General features: G+C 39.1%; 1 protein-coding gene across 1 annotated transcript; it reads right to left on the bottom strand.

The window, feature by feature from the left end:
- Positions 1-3,121: 3,121 nt before the first annotated feature.
- Positions 3,122-16,872, bottom strand: LOC140951909 (protein pelota homolog). Its single transcript, XM_073401282.1, has 16 exons — positions 16,741-16,872; positions 13,646-13,738; positions 12,779-12,929; positions 12,240-12,330; positions 11,393-11,449; positions 10,871-10,977; positions 9,700-9,760; positions 9,110-9,150; positions 8,067-8,150; positions 7,800-7,836; positions 7,192-7,238; positions 6,570-6,643; positions 5,020-5,091; positions 4,488-4,562; positions 3,788-3,819; positions 3,122-3,287 (listed from the first exon to the last, which is right to left on the bottom strand). The coding sequence occupies exons 1-16, from the start codon at positions 16,779-16,781 to the stop codon at positions 3,190-3,192; spliced, it is 1,161 nt and encodes a 386-aa protein (XP_073257383.1). The 5' UTR covers positions 16,782-16,872; the 3' UTR covers positions 3,122-3,189.
- Between the last annotated feature and the right edge of the window lie 2,978 nt (positions 16,873-19,850).

Below are 19,850 nucleotides of genomic sequence, written 5' to 3'. Positions count from 1 at the left end.
ACTTTTTGGGTGGGGATGCGCCGTTGGGACCCTGGAACCCTTAGCCTATACCACAGCTAGTTTAAGTGAATTTTGCTACCCTATACAAGACCAAACTCCCCAAATCCCCCCTATCCTAGAGTAGCTGTTTTCCAGAAACAACTGAGCTCACTAGCACAGTCCAGCCAAAACAAAACCGATTTGATTTTTTGATATTCTTGAGTGGCAATTCCCGGTTTCCCTACAGTAGACTAAAATCTTCAGCCAATTGATCAGTTTAAATGGAAAATGTTAAGCTAAATACCTGCCAGCTGATTTACGATCACTTTGTAGATAAAAAGCCGTCTAATTTCACGCTGGCCTCGGTATCTGAGCAACATAATTATGACACAAGAAGTGTATCCCTGCAACACCTAAATCCCAGTAGCTTTAGAATAAATTTAACAAAATTCTGTCCAACAGTCATAGGATGCTATTATTGGAATGATATTCCTTTATCTATACGTGAAAAAACAACTAAAAAATTGTTTAAAAGAGCGCTTTTCAACTATTATCTTGCTCAGTATTAATCATCGCCACACCGACTCTCAAATGTTACATTTTTTTTTATGCGTGTGTGTGTGTATGTGCTTTTCTTTTTCCTCTCTTTTGAATATTTTTCATATATTTTTCATAGTTTATAGGGTTTATACTTTTCTCTTTTTTTCTCTTTCAACCTCAATAAAACTGTAATTTAATCAAAGGGCAAGTAATTAGTTTAACTATATCCTGCCCTCTCCATTTATTCTTGTAACCTGATATTTAATTCCACAAACAGCATCTTTAATTCTTCAATCTTGTAATACAATATAAATGGCTTGTAAAATAAATAAACGGAGGGAAAAATAAAAAAACAAACAAACAAACAGACAAAATGATACCCTCTTCTAGACCCAGACTCAGTCTGATTTATATACCCTATCCCAAGGTAAACTGCTTGAAAACCATACCCTTCAAGCGGTACATATCTATATAGCCTATATATGGCAGTATCCCCCCGGGCTGCGATCATGATCATTCCTATTTTTTTCGAAGGCACCATACTGAGAGAGATATAGACCTCAAAATGAGTTCGCATGACCGTCACTGCTTTTTTAGAACAGCTGGTCGTTTTCACACTGGAGACGGATTATCTGCCTGATAATCCCTCTTCAAAATCCAACAATTATCCAACACCGAGACCTTGTCCGAGACGGATAATCCTTCTTTAGCGTACAAGAGTTTCAAAGAAGACCAATTTAAGTTGGCTCTAACTCTAACTCTTTCTCCTACACAAGCTTCCTTTTTCACTAGTCTTTCACTTAGGGTCAATCGCATTCCTTTTTAAAGTGGTACAGTATTTATTCGATTAACCGCCCTGGAAGCTTATTAAATTTTTGGACCTTGAGAGTGGGCGCTTATCAAATTTTCACCTTTTTCAGTAAGTGAAGTATGTTTATTTTGCAACAAAACAATAAATGCTAATAACAAAACGCGAAGAAGTAATAAAGCAAGGTTTCTGCAAAATACTCTGAAGAAAACTCCGTCCTCGGGGAAGTCTCTTATTGGAACTTATTCACTTCAGTGGGTGGGGTGGGGGTGAGCGCTTATTTGAGTTTGATTGGGAGGAGGAGGGGGTGGGCGCTTACTCGAGGCTGGGCGCTTATTAACGTTTTCTGCCTTCAGGCTGGGCGCTTATTCGAGGTGGGCGCTAATTCGACTTGGGCGCTTATTCCAAAAAATACGTTATTAGCTCTTTAATACAACCAGGTTTGAGGTTGGTTCAAGTTAATTTGTTGCGATGGTGACTTTTTTTTCATTGTACACCACTATCTCTCACAGTGTCTTTTGATTTTTCTATCATTATCGGGGTAACAACTGGTAAGGTATGGTAGTGCTCCTGAAAGCCGTGAAATGGTGGAAGCGGTTACGAGCCAAATTCTAAGGGACTTGAGTTTATTGGGTAGAATTCGCTTATAAGAAGACGAGCCAACAAAAGATCTCCCATCAACAAGATGGCAAATGACTCAGCTAATGACTCAGGGTTGCTTGTAAGAGGTCACCGCCTCCATTGAGTAAAGATCAAACAATGTGCTGAAAAAATTTGGCCAAAGTTAATTCAAGTAATAGACGCTAGCAATGGACTGGGAGATCGAATTGAGGTCAAACTTTCGCCATCACGCGCTAGCACGCCAGGGCGAGTAAGTCGAACAGAAGCATTAAAAGAAATCGTTCACTCGGTATAAAATATATCACACCGATGTCAGAGTAACTAATAATCTAGCTCTGATACACGACGTTTTGTATTAATGACATTTGATTATGGGTATGCCTTACCTTTGTAAGTTCGTAGGTTTAGGGTATGGGATGAAACTTCAGAACGAATTTTTTTCACGAAATTCCACGCTGTAATTCTCAAATTTTGTAGTGATTAGTTTCTGATATCCCAGTCCTTTAATCACAGCCGTTATTATGAATTATTAACGACACGTTTTGCTTGGTAAACAGTGTTCGTCTGTAGCGATATTTCAAATTTGAAAGCATTACTCTTGTTATTCAAATGTGCAAACAAACAAAACACAAAAAAATGTTTGAGAGCCAGTGAGCCTCTGGCTGACATTTTGATGACAACAAAAAAAGTATGCGCTAAGCGCCACTAAAATTCACCAATAGCCCGCTATCGCCCTTTTGGGGGATATTTGAGTCAATAGGACAATTGCTAGCCTGCGAGCAGCAGACGCATTCTCTCCCTCCGAAAAGCGACGACCGGAAATGCGTCTGCTGTTCGCAGGCGAGACAATTGCACGATGACGTCATTTAACTACAACGACCAGAATCTTTCAGTTTGTTGTCTTCTTGTGCATATTAGGGTTATTGCTTTTTAAACCTCAGCAGGATTGACAAATTTAAAGAAGAAAGCAAAAACAAAATGAATTCTGGTAGTTGTAGTGAAATTTCTTCAAGGTGAAAATAGCCTGTTATAAAGGAAAGCTGGGGAGAAGGAGCGCTCGGTCATCGTTCCCATCATCCCCTACTCGCGCTTCTCGCTTGTCTCCAGTCCCTGTTGCCCGCTAAGCCTTGGAAAATCCTGTGGAGCAGGCAGATTGAGCTTCATCGAAAGCTACTGATAATTACCCCCGTTTCAACGAGAGCACATTCTTTCCTTTTTTATATTTCATATTTAATGTTGTATTAGTCTTCTTCAGACTCCTCAGCCGAGTCCTCATCATTAGCGATGTCTGGCATTGGAAACCGTAATATGGCTGCAACACCCGACAACTGCCCAAGCTCTAAAAACAAAGAAACAAAACAGAGAAAAAGGAAAATCACGTTTCATTTAAAGAAATATTTTTTGTTCAAGTCACACTAAAGCTAAGAGAAAGCCGTTAAAGTCAGTTAAAGAACTGGGATACTTAGTATTTCCATAGGGAAACAGGATATTACTACTGGAAAATCAAATAGTTCGTGCCATTATTCTGATGAGGAAACCTACTTTAGGTGATCCAAGATTCTGAGAAACAACCCACCTACCCCTCCCCTAACCCAACCTCGTTCCCAGGGCTTTTTCACTTACAAAATTGGAAAAATCCATGTCAAGGAGGTTAAACGCAACGATAGCTCCTTATTTAGAGCAAAATGTTGGGTTATGGGAGGGGCAGGCGGCCACTTACTGCTGCATGCGAGAATTTTATTTTCAATTCCCTGTTATTTAAAAACAAAATCCTAATTGCTTTGCAATGAAAATATATAAAAAGGCCTGTTTTATCTTTAATGCAGAGGATGCACTTACGTTCTCCTGAAACATGCAGACTTGAAAACACCCTGAAAGATTGAAACAAAACAGCCAACAACATGATAAGAAGAAGAAGAACAACAACAACAAACGCGAGTCTAATTTACCCAGCAAACACTAAGGATTAAGAGGCTCTAAATAGCTTTTACCCAGTACCTGCTGCTTAGTTTTAAACTAGTTCACGTCGATTATATTGAGTCACCTCCGTCTTTCATAATCAGTAAAAAGTCGCCTTCTGATCAAGTGTAACATGATCGGTACAATCGCTACAGTCGCTGAAGCATTGTTTACATCTGATCACTTTGCCCGCCAGCAATTAGCTCTCCATTTAAGGAATATGGTGAGAGGTCACGCGCAAGCGGCACGCGAAAGAGGCGAGAGCGAGGGGTAGATTGAGTCGGTATTGTGTGGGATTGTATCATGAGATAATGGGACTGTTTTGGGTGACGCTATCACCTGTTTGACAAGTTATTAATAGGTTGCGTGGGACTGGGTCAGTCTTGTGTCAGATTGAATCATGGGACTGTTTCGGGTGACGCTATTGCATCTTTGATTGGTTGTTACGGGCTTGCGCAGTAAACTAGGGTAATACAAAACACTTCCGTAGACAAATTCAACACAAAACCGAGCACGTGTCAAGCAAAAGGGCCAATTGAAAACCATCCTAAAACTGAAAGAAATCATTTTATTTTTATACCTGACATCCCCGCCATTTTCTTTAACGCTTTCAACAAGTTTGACGTATCGTTTGCGCGTGGGTAAGTCTGTTGACCTAAGGAAAACAGAGAACTAAGTTTTCAGTCAGCAATACTAATTAGAGTAAGCACGTTCTTTTACCACATCATTATTTAGAGTATGCTTTCTTCAGGTATTTGCGAGAGGGGATTAAAGCAATTTTCCAGTAATTCTAAAGCAACTTTTATTTCTAACTTTTGAGCCTGTGAGACATTAATCGAATCGTTTGGTGTCTGCCTCCTCCAAAGGCTTTCCCAGAGCTTGATGGGGAGCATGGAACAAGCAACAAGCGCGAGAGCTGGAGACAAGGGAGAAGCGCGAGAGGGGGATAATGGGAACGCGCGAAGAGTGCGAGCGGGGAGTAGGCGCCCCGGGTGTTTATTAGGTCATTTACGGTACCACATGCTGTGAGTCAAACAGTTGCAGCAAGCTCCTCATTGAATTGCCGTTTCAAGAATGCAAGCCGCTAAAACGCTACATAATGTTTCTCTCACCTAAAAAGTTCATCAGTGACAAGAAGTGTTTCTACAGCAATTGCTTCGTTGGCCTTTTCCACGTGATTGATGCTAAAGATATACCAAACAAAAACATCTAAAAATTTCGCATACCATGTAATTGTAAAGTATATCAAGAAATGTAATGTTTAGCCTACGATCAAGCTCTTCATCTGGGAGATATCGTGAAAAATAGATGCGCGAGAGGCACTATGAGAGAGGAGACGCGAAAAACAGAAGAAACATGGGAACAGAGGAACAAGGAAAACAGGAGGGACAGGTGATCAGGGGAAAAGGTGGAACAAGGGGAAAGGGGGTCAGGGGAACAGGTGAACAGGGGAAATGGGGAACAGGGGGAATAGGGGAACAAGGAGTACTGGTGGCACAGGTGAACAGGAGGAACAAAGGAAAAGGGGAAACAGGGGGGACAGGGAGGGACAGGGGGAACAGGCGGAACAATGGAACAGGGGGAAAGAGTGAATGGGGGAAACAGGGAAACGGGAAGAACAGGGGAACAGTGGGAAAAGGGGGAACAGGGAAACAGAGTAACAAGGGTAACAGGGAGAACAGGAAGAACAAGGGGAATAGGACGAACAGGGGAACAGGGAAAACAAAGGGAACAAGGGAACAGGAAGAATGGGGGAACAGGGGAACAGGGGAAGAGAGAAACAAGGAGAACAGGAGGAACAGGTGATCAGGAAGAACAGGGACAACAATGGAAACAGGGAAACAGGGAAAAAAGGGGTCAGGGGAACAGGTGAATAGGAGGACAAGAGGAACAGGGGAACAGAGGAACATGGGGAAATGGGGAATAGGGGGAATATGGGGAACTAGGAGAACAGGAGGAACAGGTGAACAGAGGAACAAGGGTAACAGGGAGAACAAGGGGAATAGGTGGAACAGGGGAACAGGGAAAACAAAGGGAACAAGGGAACAGGTAGAACAGGGGAACAGGGGGAACAACAGGAACAGGGTTAACAAGGGAACAGGAGGAACAGGGGAACAAGGGGAACAGGGAGAACAGGGGGAACAGGAGGAACAGGGGAAAGGGGGAACAGGGAGAACAAGGGGAACAATGGGAACAGAGAAACAGGAGGACCAGGGGGACAGGGGGAAAAAGAAACAAGGGAAACAAGGAGAACAGGGGAATAATAATGAGTTTATTAAAACTCATTATGAGCACAGACCTCGACACTTCTGGATGATTTTTCCGATATAGTTACTTATATACTAGTAATGATAGCAATATTTTTTTTTGAGGGGGGGGAAGCCTTGAATTTTGGGGGGAAAGCTTCTACCTCTCAAATATCCTAGATGGAACCCTGGGTGGGAGGCGAGTGCCCTCACCACTGCACAACCCTTGCTTCCCAAGCGTGAATCGTGAACAATGAACCGTGATGTGGCACGCTGGGTGCTTGTAAATACTGCATAATCGCAGCCTCCGCCGTTGTTGGTTAGGATGAGTTTCCTATAAACAGGGTATATATCTCCAGCTGTCAGAAGGCAAGTATCAAGTAGCATGATATCCAAGCAAGAAATAAGGTACATACCCATAATATGCTCTATCTGGCTCTGTTTGCAGCATCGTAAAGAAAGTGTCCAATGCCTTGACTTCACCTGCTGCCTATGGCACGTTAAATAAAAAAGGCTATTCATTTTCTGACCCTTGTATCTAGCCTACTTATCAATAAGAGACTATCAGGGAATGCTCCACCTGAAAGGGGTACAGTTGAACCCTGCTTTACGGACACCCACTCAATATGGACACCTCGTTATTACAGACATTTTCCTTGTCCCTGAAGAAAGCAAGCCATCACATTTTCTCTAAACTGAACTTGCTTAATACGGACACCCCGTTAATACAGAAACTATTTATGGCCCCATCAGTGTCCATGATGATGGGGTTTGACTGTACATTTTTTTCAGGCTGGCAGTATATAAAAAGGAGTTAATTTCATCAGTTGAAGAATAGAAAAGGGTAAGGAAAACTACACAAAAACTATCCAGGAATTATTAGTGAAGAAAGAGTTCAGCTTAATCCTCTCCCCAGATAGAAAATTTATTAACATACACATCCATGATGGAATCGAAAGCTTAAGTCTAACTCAGGCCATTGCTTATGAATTCATTGGACCTGCGGAGAGAAAACATTTTCCTGTCTCTTATATTTACCTTTGTGTCTGCTAACCTGGCAGTAACAGCAGGATCGGCAAGAACTTCTGTAAATATATAAAAAAATGTTTATGCTAGTTGTGGGGTTTCTGGTTGGTTATGAGAGTCGGTGAACATTACTTTCATGTTGCTTTAGAAGATCAATTAGTTCAGACAGGCTGCGTCATTTGAAGACATTGTACAGCTCCAGATGGTGGTACTTAAAGACTTTGGGTTCTCTTCTGTGTGTGAACATACACAATAGACCTCTTTATTTGCTATCACAGTAATCTAGTGGTGCTTTTAGGCTACGTGTGGCTAGAGGACAGAAAATCCTGAGGGATCTCCGATTGATTCATCCCCATTCTTCTTGTGGCTTTACAGCAAGCCAAAGCACCCATGGAATGAAGCAGTCACACATGGATAAATTCATGCCAGCCTTGTAGGCTATCCTCCCAGAGAAACAAGGTCCCTGTTTTTTTTTTCCAGCTTTTAAGTTATGCATTGAAAAGTGCTGCTGTGGGGAACAACTCAAAGTACAACCCTTACAAGTCTACAACGAAACATGCCAGATATGCAAGCTTAATGACAATTTGAAAAGAATTTTCTAATTAGTACATATTGCGCACCTTTAAGGGTATGTTTATGACCTGAGGAAGAATGGACCTAGATTGAAATAAAACACATTTATTATAGTAACAATTATTGCAGTATCATAAATTAACTGTAAGTCGAGTTAGATACAATATCTAAATAACTAATAAAGTCAATAAAATTATATAAAATTTGTAGCACTTGCCACTTGAAAAGTGAGAAATATCTATAAATACACAATCAATCAGACAAAGAATCCAATGACAATATTTTTACCTTTATTTTTATGCTTTCTGACTTACCAAAATAAACTTAGATTTATTCTCAGTGATTGCCTTCCACTCATTTTTTATTGCTTGTTGAAACATGTAATCACAAAACTGTTCCTGGAATGGTCAAAAGAAAGTTGTGGTTAAACACCTGGGCCAGTGCATTTATAGAGTGTTTTCACATGACATCATGGTGGCCATATTGGTGTTCCAAAGCAATGAAATGGTGGCCATGTTGGTGTGCCAAGACAATCCTGTGGGAGTTGAACTCTTTTCTTATTTAAACGCTTTCTTTTGTTCCAATAAATTTGCATAGATCCTGGCCACATGAAGGAAAATGCTCCACAGATGAGTGAAAATGCTCCACAGAAGGTTAGTTGTAAACAGAGTATATGAGTTGCCATGGTTACTTATAACAGGGATTATGTTTTTCAGGTGAGCAAAGGTAAGGGAAAGGTGGGTGTGGAGTGTGAGATGTGTCTGGAAAAAATATCTTCAGGCTTTTATAGAAAATTGTAGGAAAAAAAGAACAACTTGTTTTTGAACTACATGAAAAAAATTTCTCACTGCAATAAAATACACACTGACATTTTATGCAATGAAGTAACAAAATAAATTATTTGAAGCTCCAAAAGTTCTGTCCTACTACATGTATGGTTGCAGGACAGATACATCAAAATACTTTGGATCACATTACAATTCACGAGTGAAGCTGGAATCAGCACTTAGCCGTACCACACTGGTCAAAACTGTCGAGACACTAAAGCAATAGCTTGTCAAGATGATGCAATTTCCCTACCCCCTCCCACTGATGCAGTGTTGATGTTATGCATTCAAGTCAAGATTTTTCAACACAAACAACATTACTTGGGGGAGCGAGGACAGCAGGAATAGGCCCCTACCTGAAGGGTTAATAAAAACATTCCCCTGCTTTCATAAGACAAAGAATACTAGTTAATTTAGCAAAGTGCATCTTCGCACCTTTTTTCCTCAAGTGTTCCAAGACGTCTTGACCATGGCAGTTTACCAGCCAAATGTTGAAAATGAGCAATTTTAGCAACAAATTAAATACAAACCTTAACAAAGCCAGGACTTGCAACAAGAACACACTTTATAACTGCAAAGAAAAACTCCAGGAACTGAATAAGGAACAAAAATTTTCCTCCACACTAACATTAATGTTAATCTTGTGCCCTTGATAATCACATTTTTGTACAATCTGAGGTAATTTGTTTTGACAGTTTTAAAACAAGAAACAACATTCCATCCGGGAAAAAGAACAGGTCTTTCCATTTAGAGAAATCAACCAGACCCAGATTCACTGTCAAGATGAACAGACCTCTTTAGACTGATCTCTGGTTTTCCATTGCAGAACATGATGTGATGTTTCTCTAGAAAACTGTTTCTTTCAAACACCTTGATTATTCATCATGGGAATGTGACATGCAGTTTTATGTATTTTTTATTATTTCTTTCCATTAGCTTTGCCAAGGGAGGGACAAAGCAATAAAGAAAAACAAAGGGAAATCATTTCATGAAGCTTAAGAAATAACATGAAGGGAAAAAGAGTTAAGAGTTTTGTTTCTTTTGGCAGTAATATTAACCACGTCAACAGAAGTGAGCAAAAATTTAAATATACTATCTGCATATTACAGACTCAACTTACCATCAAAGTTTATATGTCTGAGAACACCTTGTATTATAGCATCATAAAACCTGAGTAAACCCTGCAAAAGAAATTACACTTTAGAACTTTTAGGGAAACGAGTATTCATTGTAAAGAAACCATAGGACCCTTGGTCACTGGTGTCCACTTTTAAAATTGGAGGTGTCTACTCAATACACATAATTATGTAAAAAAAAATTGCAGAAACTCATGTCAATTGCTACAACTGGCAACAGATGGGGGTTCCTTCAGAGAACAAAACAATCCACACCCCTCCCCTCCATTCAAAGTTGGGGTGTTTGTTGTTATCTACAGGTGGCAGAAACTGAGGCAAAACTTGCAATGAGGGGGTGGGGGAAGGAAAGCTATATTTTTCCCTTTTTCAGTTGGCAACACGTCAGGGCAAAGCCAAATGTTGGTTAAGTGTAATTTTCCTCTGAGTGAAATGAAATAAGTGGAAAACGTTTTCTTTACACACTGGCCACTGCTGAGCCTAACCTTGACTGAGCCACCCTTTCAGTTCAGTTGAAAGAGTGCAGGTCTGCTGTTAGTCTCCAGACATCCTTTTAGCTCATAACACAAATATCCTCCTCAATGTTCGTGGGGCAGGAACACTAGAATGTCGTGGGAGGCTAGTCTGCTGTTGGGTCACCTGAGGTTTCAAAACACTGGCTGGACCACAAAACAGGGATTTCAAAAATCTAACTAGATCATGACTGTGTATTAGATCATGTATCAGTTCAGCTTATGATGTTATTACACAGTGACCCAGGGTATTCATTAGGCATTGGAGATCTGTTTACTACGCAGAATTCTATGGCTAATTTTCAAAAGCCTATGACCATTTTTTATTCAGACACCGAGCCTCTTTTAAAATATTCTCCTGTAACGTTACACATTTCTGCTGCTACTAGAATTCTTAATGAAAACCCTGTGTTGTAAAGCCACTGGCCTGGTCTCCTCTATCCTTGGCCTCCTTATCATATCATAGGGGACATAAAGGAACAGACTGCTGTTCAGAAAGAGAGGGCAAATATACCCCGGTGTTGTGGTGTATCTTTCATGAAGGGAAAGGAAATGTTATGGGTCCACAGTACTTGGTGTGATGCTGCTGCATTATAGACATTTCAGATTACCATCGAGATTAAAGACAAAGTAAAATTCAACTGACCTTGTCATGTTGGCTGCAGAAGCCTTTTCTTTTTCTTGGTATGTTCATATCAATCTTGGCTCGTACTATTGTCATGCTTGAGGTAACCAACATAATGTGACCTAAACCTTAACAACAACAACAATGGAAATTAGCTGAAAAAGGAGGTTATAGTTAAGAGAATTCTTAATGACACTGTTCACCATTTACCAGTCTGTCAATGTCAAAAACAACAGTACTATTCAGGACTACTTCCACTCGGACGATCATACTCAACCTAGTTATGTAATATATGACTCCTGGGTTAAACCTCTCACAATAATACAATCATCCAGAAAATATTCATACCCCCAGTAGATGGTATTATTATTAGTTTGGCTCCCCACCTCACCCCAAAAATTCTACTTTAACTTCATACTTTTCTTTAAAAATTTTGGCCTTAGATCTCCTCCTCCCCCTTGAAATTGTTATCAACCATCCACTAATGGGGTGGGTAGGCGTATTTTGTACCACCAAACAGCTTGAAATAAAAATCATCGGTACCTTCATGAAGCAAGATGGCTCCCAGATCAGCATGCTGTGTTGGATCACATGCCATCTCTGAAACACAACATATTCATTCACCAGAGCAATAATAAAAAAAAGAATCAAGGGAACTGAAGAACAAAATAAGCTTTGACCTTCAGTTGTGAGACTGAAAAAACATGCTCATCAATTTTCTATGCTAAACACTAAAATTCATTTCCAATAAAGTTGTCTCTAGGCTAAATCTAAACTGCTTAAATCCTACAGTGTAACGTGGGGGGTTACTCGACCAATATTTGGGTATAGGTAAGCTGCCGAGGGTTTGAAACCCTGTCCCTGTTTAGGACAAAAAAAATTCTAAAATACATACCCCGCTTAGGCATGAAAAAGTTTGCTGACGATAGAGTTCATTCTGAAGTTGAAACAAAATTGTCTTTTGTCTGTAAAGAATGATTAGGGCTATGAGGTATAGGAAATTCTGAACCGGATTAGAATGTCTAAAATGTTTGTTAAATCAATTGTCATGTTAAATCTAATTTATGTTTGTGTGGTTTCATGTACAAGTACTCGATTATATTTATATTTCTTGCGGATTTTAAAAGATTTCTGGATATCAGTTTCAGTTAAGTAGATTCTGTTAGGTGTTCCAGTATAAGTGTCAAAGGAATTTATTGGAAAATATCAGAGCAAATCTCATAATCCAGAATTTTCCTAGCCCGATCGCATATTGGTTGGGATTAGGGATTTTCGAGCAAAATCAGCAGAAAACTGACAATATAGGGATGGTTAGACAGTCTGTATTCAAGGAAGAGTTGCAGCACTTGAAGCAGGAGTTTTATGGCAACTTTTGTGGTAGAATACTCACCTACTCTTTCAAGGGCTATCAAATCCCAGTATTCTTTGAGAAGTGTGAATTTTCTGTTTAATTCCAAGTCTATGGTATGATAGGCACCCATCTATTGAACAAAGGAAGAAGTTTGATCGGGTTATCAGGTGTGTGATTGCAAAATTAATATCAATAATTTTACTTACTGAAAAAACAACTAATTGTGATCTCCACAACCAAAGTGTACACCAACCAGCCGAAAATAAGTGGTGTCCATTAAAACATGTAAAAACCGTTCACAGCATTAGCAATCTAATTGGAAATGTAATTTGTAAGGGATTAAATTACAGTGACTAGATCAAATTCTAAGATAAAGAAAACACAAAATCATCATCAGTAATATTGTGGAAGTAGCAACAGTGAGAAATTTTAAACCATCATCAGAATTTTCCATCGAGTTCCTATGCCTTGATAATGATGGTCATATTTTTGGAATATTAGGTGGCATGTAGTTTCAATATCTCTTCGATAAACCTGCTAGATGTCTCTGATTCATTAGATAATTTTATTTTCTTTACCTTGACATACTGGTTTTCCTCTACATTACGTCCTTTGATCCTTAACATGCACGCCTGAGTATCAAACTCAATGCCCTCCACTGCTATGGCCAACGTTGTTCTAACCTTGTTGCTACTCACTGATCCTGTAGCAGACTCAGTTTGGACACGTCTGACAGAAAATAAATATAAGCAGACATTTTATCCCGTAATTTCTTACACACCCTACCTAACACTACTCTACCCGGTCCTTGAGATCCCTTGGAGGTCGTTCCCTAGATAAGTTATACATTACAGGTTAAGGAAGTCTTGCATATGATCATGGATCTTTTCCTTCAATAAGGGCTTGTCAGAACATTTTTCTTGCTCGGTATAGAGTAAAGCGATTTTAAAAATGTCTCACTCTCTCAACTGCTTGATGGAAATAGGTCGCATGCACCGGCATTTTGAGAGCTGGTATGACATGAAACTTGAGCCACAGAAATTGTGGTTGGTGGAAACTATTTTTCTGATTTATGCAAAATTATTCCCATAAATGACTAGTGATGGTGAATTACAGATGCCCCTTCTCCGATTTTTTCTGAGAGAAGAGGGGTCTGTACACAGGCTAAGTTTCTTCCTGGAACCAGGGCCTTGAATTGAGTATGCTTTTTATTATTCGCCCATTAATTCAGGTCTGAAATGAGGTAGGGGAAGTCAAAACCCAGCTGCCACCATTTGAACCTCCATTTACCTCAGTAGCTGTTGTTGACACTTTCATATTTAATCATGTGATCCTTTTTCAGTTAACCACATACAAATAATGATAATATCATAAGTACAATGAGGATTAATTCTTCATCGTTTACCCTAATACAAAAAGACGATCAAGCTACCACATGATTGTACCTAATAGTTGTTGATTTAAGCCGATCCCCCACAGCTATCAGGTTATAAGCATGCCACATATCTTCAGCCTCTTCCGGCACAAGTACCACAGACCTAGAAAAATTGAAAATTTAACATTACAACTTGAAGTAAATTAGTACTTGGAGGTACAGGTGATGTTTTTTCCTTTATCTCTCACATTTAATGTCAGTTGATGTCCTGCAATTGTCTCCCACTCTGAGTTCTTCTTCTTCTTACTCAGATAGCGAGAAATATTTAAAAGGAACAGTCCATCTGTCCGTCCATCTGTGAACCAGATCATAAAGTATCTAGTCTGTCTGTCTATCTGTGAGGCTAGTCCATAGTTAAGTATCCAGTCCATCCATCCATCCGTTAGGCCAGTCCATAAAGTATTCAGTCAGTCCTTCCACAACCCTCCAAGTTAAAGTTTTTTCTTGGTCGCCCTTTGGTGACCAATTCTTTTAATTTAGAGACTTTTTTACAAATCAAGTTGCCAGCTTCAAAATTTTAGGTGCCATGGCGACTAAAATGGTCGCAACTTGGAGGGTTGTTCCATTTGTGGGCCAGTCCATAAAAATTTATATCCAGCCCATCTTTCCGTGGGCCAGTCCATAAAGTACATGTATCCAGTCTGTCTGTCCATCCGTAAACCAGTCCATTAAGTCTCCAGTTTGTCTTTCCCTCTTTGAGGCCAGTCTATAAAGTATCCTTTTCGTATTTCCCTCCATAGGGCCAGTCCATAGAGCATTTAGTCTGTCTGTCCTTAATCCAGTTCTTAAAGTATCCAGTCTGTATGTCCATCCATGAGGCCAGTCCATAAAGTATCTAGTCCATCCATCCATCAGTGGGCCAGTCCATAAGTGGTATATGGATAATATATAATTATGATGCTTTGACATGTTTCCTCTCTCTTGAAAATATCACTGGAGACCTCCGCCATGTTGCCAAGTGGTGCTACTCAAATCAACTGCTGATTAATCCCAGCAAAACCAAAATCATTGTGTTTGGAACCAGGCAGCTTTTTACATTTCTTTCTAAAACAATATGCATCTGGGTTATCACTTTTTTAAGCACCTCTTTTGAAGGCGGCTAAGTTTTGCTCATTGGGCTGGCTATTCCATAGTTGAGCTGACTGGTTTTATTAGAAAGTCTGAGGTAACTTTGGGGAGGATAAAACATTTTTTTTTTCTGAGATCATATTTGCAGTTATATTTTTGGAAAAGTTCTTGTATACCTATTGGTGCAGAGGGGGTTAACCAGTCTTCTTTATGTATAATGTTTGCGGCAGGGACATGAATTTTCTCAAGTTCTGTAGAGAGCGTACTTCAGCAAGATACCCATACAGCTTTGCAGAGGGGGGGCAAGCTAATTTTTGGGATGCCGTGATCGACCATTTTTGGTGTTCATGAATCGTGATGTACTGAAAAACCATTCTGTGAATCGGGATTGAAGTGCACTCTGTGAAACCTGAATTGTCAAAATCCTTGATTATTTACACATACGTTGAAGATCAATCTACCAGGGTTTGCAAATTTTATTGATGAGTGAAGTCAGTGTGACTTCTGCTTCACAAATTTTGGAGTCATTTTGGAATATTTGGAGTCAAGTATCACACTTTCCAGCACGTGGTCCTCGCATGTATATGTTGTAGGTCAATTTGTTCTTTAGGTAAATTTGTTTCAAACTAGGTTAACCCATTCGCCCCTGAACCGCCCGTAACCGCCCGTGCGGATCCAGGTCCTTTCTACCCTTTGTGATGTCATCAGTTTTAACGGTCAAGGACAACTTTCTTTGCTAACCTGTGTAGAGTGAAGAGATCTTTCAAACCATACCAGAATGAGCACAATTCAGTCAAGGACACCGGAGAAAGAAGCAAAAAACCACCTGACATTGACCTGAAAATCTCCATGAAAATCTTGTTCCATTGCTCACCTACCTTTCCTTTCATCTAATCCTAAGATCCTAAAAGCTTTCCTAAAAACTCTTCCCACCAAACTGAAGCCTACTAAATGCCCAGCAAGAGAAAAAAAAAATGAGGCAAGAAAAGCGAAAAAAAGAAGGGAGGAGAGAAAGCGAAAAGTAAAAGTCAAGACTGCTGTGTCACTTTTAAACCCAAAAACTATGTCGAAATTTTGCTTTCTGCGCATGCCCAAACTTCGCAAGCTGATATTTTGCATCTGAATCAGAAGGCCGCCAAGTGAACGACCGGTAAACCGGTTTGTGGTAAGTTTTAGCTCTTTATAGCACTACAGTGACCAGAAAACCACTCGACTAGCTTCAAAACGCGTTTTTCGGCAAAATCTCCAGGAGCGAATGGGTTAATTTGATCTCAACCTAGGTCAGTTTGCTGATGTCTGTCTGTCTGTTTTTTTTTGGCTGTGTTGAGATGTCTGGCACCTGAAATTTTTTTTAAAATACAGTCAGCAACCATCCAAAATGTCAAGCCTAGGCGGTCGCTTATGGGGGATGGTCGCTTACGAGAGCTTCCGTTAAACTTTTGACTGTTCTTGAGAGAACACTGATTGAATCAGGAAATCAGTTCTAATTTTCTGTACTTAAGACATTTAAGGTCGTCTCTTTTAAGACAGATATAGTGCAGTGTTTGTGCATTTTTTCTTTAATTTTACTCCCCAAGGCAAATGGTCATTTTTCGTAAATTGAAAAATATAAACAGGATATTTATGTATAATACACCATTTGAAAGGTGTTGACATGTAAATTCCATAAAACTCTTAAACAAAGAAGAAGAAAGATACAGTTTTAAGAGAAATTAGTCTAATCGTCAAAAAGAAAAAGATTAAAAATGTTGTTTATCTCCGTTTATAGTAGGTATGTACCCCTAAACTATATCTTATTTTTCAGCTCTCAGTTAAGTCGTTCATTTCAGTTATGTTGTATGTCACAGCTGTATCAGAAAAAAAGTTTCAAAAGTTCTAGGGGTGGTCAATCAAGTCTCAAATATGGGGGAGGTGCAATTTTATGCCTTTAAAATGCAGATCTACCCAAGACAATTTTTGTGCCAAAAATTCAAATTAATTGGGCAAATATTGACCAAGTTATTACCTTGTGTTGCAAAAAAGTCATTTATCACTTACCCAGAACTGTCCTTTTCAAAATTTTTCGCAACCAACTTCATTTTCAGAACGTGCTTCAACGAACAACAGCTTGTAAAAGTTTTAAAACTCCACGATGTGGCTCATCTTCCGCCATCTTGTTTTTGGTAGAGAAAACGCCGTATGTATGTGAACACGAAGTGTGAACAAGTCGGTCCCAGCTATCCCAAGCCCAGGCCTGGGTACGAGGTTGATAATTCCCGCGTAAAGTTTTTACATCAGCCTCGTCCTCAAGCTGCGTTCCAGAAGAAGAAGACGATGGCTTCGAATTCCAGGTACGATTCTTTTTCCTTTTCCTTCTTTTAATAATAGTTTATCGATGTATGATAATAACAAGTAGCCGACTAATATTTGTCTAAGTAGTATTCTTCAGCAAAGAAGGTTTTAGATGCGGTAGGACATTGCACAGGGACATTGTCTTATACGTTGTTTGTACGGCGCGCGCCAATATTGGAACATAAACATGCGATTTGAAATGAAATGAACTAAACCGTGGAATACCGGAAATAACTTATCCGCCGTATTTGTAATGTGGAAGGAATCTAAGTCCTGTGAATGAGAAACGACCTGATTTATGTGGGAATGTATCATAAGATCGATAAAACGGTGAAAATGCACATAAGCTGCCATTTAAGTGTACATACCTCGTAAAGAGATGTCTCTGTGTTGTTTTCTTACTGTTTCCTGCCCTAAAAACGTCATTTTGGGAAGTTTTGATGTTTTATCGATCTTACGATATACTGTTAAATATAACTTCGAGAAGGCTGGTGATTGATGGACTTGATTACTACTTAAGAACAAGTCACGAAAGCTACTAGGCAAAAGATTATTGTGATAAGAATACATAAAAGTAGCGACAGAAAATGAATTAATACTAAATATGTCAAGGACTTTAAGCTGGCTAAATAAATTAAAGGGGTGGTATTTGCTAGAAAGTCAGCTTTTGTTATGAGCCGTATTAGACGCTTTTGCAAAAGGTAAATACATTTTAGGTTGGAACAGTAGGCGGAGGACCAGGCAACATTACAGTATGTTAAGAATGGATATACAAGGGAGTAATGCAAGTTCATCAGCGTTTGGGATGATAGGTAAAAGCGGGCTTTCGCAATAATTCCCACACTTTTCGAGATTTTTTTTGAGACAAAATCAATATGTGATTTCCAAGAGAGATGCTGATCAATGAGAACACCTAAAAATTTTGTCTCCATGACTTGCTTGATCACAGTATTTTCCAGAGTAAGAGGAACATTAACATTGACTTTCTTTTGCCTTGGATAAAAAATCATAAAATTTGTTTTAGTCAAATTTAGAGATAATTTATTCACTTTAAGCCAAATAATTATTTTTGCAAGTTCATTGTTAACAATAGAAACGAGGTGGTTGGCATCTTTATGGGAACAAAAGATACTTGTGTCATCATTGAGTGAGACTAGAGACATTAGGAAGATCATTAATGTAAATAATAAACAAAAGAGGTCCAATAATTAAGCCCTGTGGGACGCCACATAAAATTTTCCACCGATAAGATCGATGGGACCCAAACTGGACCAATTGAGTCTGATCCTCACGATAGTTTTTGATCCACGCCAAAGCAGTATCCCGAATACCATAGCGTTGCAGTTTTTGACACAATATTTCATGATTGATAGTATCAAATGCCTTAGAAAGATCTAAGAAGATGCCTAAAGTTGTTTCATTTCTTTTGATAGCTGAAGATATGTTGTTGATCAAGTCATTTAAAGCTAATGCAGTCGAATGATTATTACAGAATCCAAATTGTTTCAAGTATAAAATATTATGCAAATTTAAGAAATTAATCAGTTGATTGTACATGACTTTTTCAAAGAGTTTAGAAAAGGCTGGAAGAATTGATATTGGCCTTTAGTTACTAAAAAGTATTGGGTCATCTGTCATCTGCGTTAAAAACTGGAATCACTTTGGCTATTTTGAGAGATTCAGGAAACACACCAGTAGACAACGAAGTGTTTATAATAGTTACAAGAGGCTGCGCAATATTTTGGAAAGACTAATGAATTATCTTTGTGGATATATTATCATGTCCAGGAGTTTTGTTAGCGTTGAACGATTTGACATTATTGTTTAATTCACCCACCGTTAGTTGTTGCAATGAAATGGATTCAGAAAGAGAGCTGCTCAAGAAATCCTTGGGTGATGAATTTGTGGAAGGAATTTTGCTCACCAAATTTGGCCCTTTATTGGTGAAGTAATCACAGAAATTATTGGCAATGTCGGTAGGATTGCTTATTTCCATTCCATTTTTGGTGAAGCTTGCAGGATAAGGTGATTTAGCGACACGCCTGCTGATCACTTCATTGAGAATTTTCTATGTTGGCTTTAAGTTAGATCTAGCCTTATCCAATTTGTTGTCATAATAATAATATTTTTCCTGGCGACACGAACAAGGTAAGTTAGCTTATTTCTAAATGACTCATTTGGATTCACGCTCATGACTTGGTTTCCTTAGGAATAATTTATACAGCCTAGACTTTGTTTTAATTGATTCAAGATTCCAGTTGTAAGCCACGAATTATGCAGAGTTTTGAGGTTTTTCCCTTAACAAAACTTTATCGGAAAACTCTTGTTATAAATTCGGTATATTTTTGTAGGAACCCATTGTAAGCGGCGTTAGAATCAGCATAAATTAGAGAATTCCAATCGAATTCACACGAAAGGTTGTTAAATGCATTAATATTCTGACTAGAGAACTTGCGAATGGCAACACTTTCCTTAGGCTTAATTGTTGAAGAATGTATCAGTGTAACAGAGTGTGAAGATTGGTAAATGGTCAGACAGATCATTAATAATGAGTCCATTGTCACATGAGGCAGAGATATTGTTAGTGAAAATGTTATCAATGGTGGCGTTGTACCAAGTAAGGCGAGTTGGTCTCGAAATTAACGGGTAAAGAAAATGAGAAAATAACGCATTAATAAACTCGTTCGTAGCTGAATGCAAATCAGTGTTAATAAGACATTTACCAGATGGTAAATGCAGTTAATGGAACATGAAGCCCCGGGAAGAGGGGGGGGGGTAGGCTAAGGTAGCCTGCCCCAATGTATGCTCTGTTCGAT

Source organism: Porites lutea, chromosome 11 (genome assembly GCF_958299795.1).
Source record: "Porites lutea chromosome 11, jaPorLute2.1, whole genome shotgun sequence".
NCBI classification, from domain to species: domain Eukaryota; kingdom Metazoa; phylum Cnidaria; class Anthozoa; order Scleractinia; family Poritidae; genus Porites; species Porites lutea.
The sequence above is the reverse complement of the archived record's forward strand: the minus strand, read 5'-3'. Positions and strand labels throughout refer to the sequence as shown.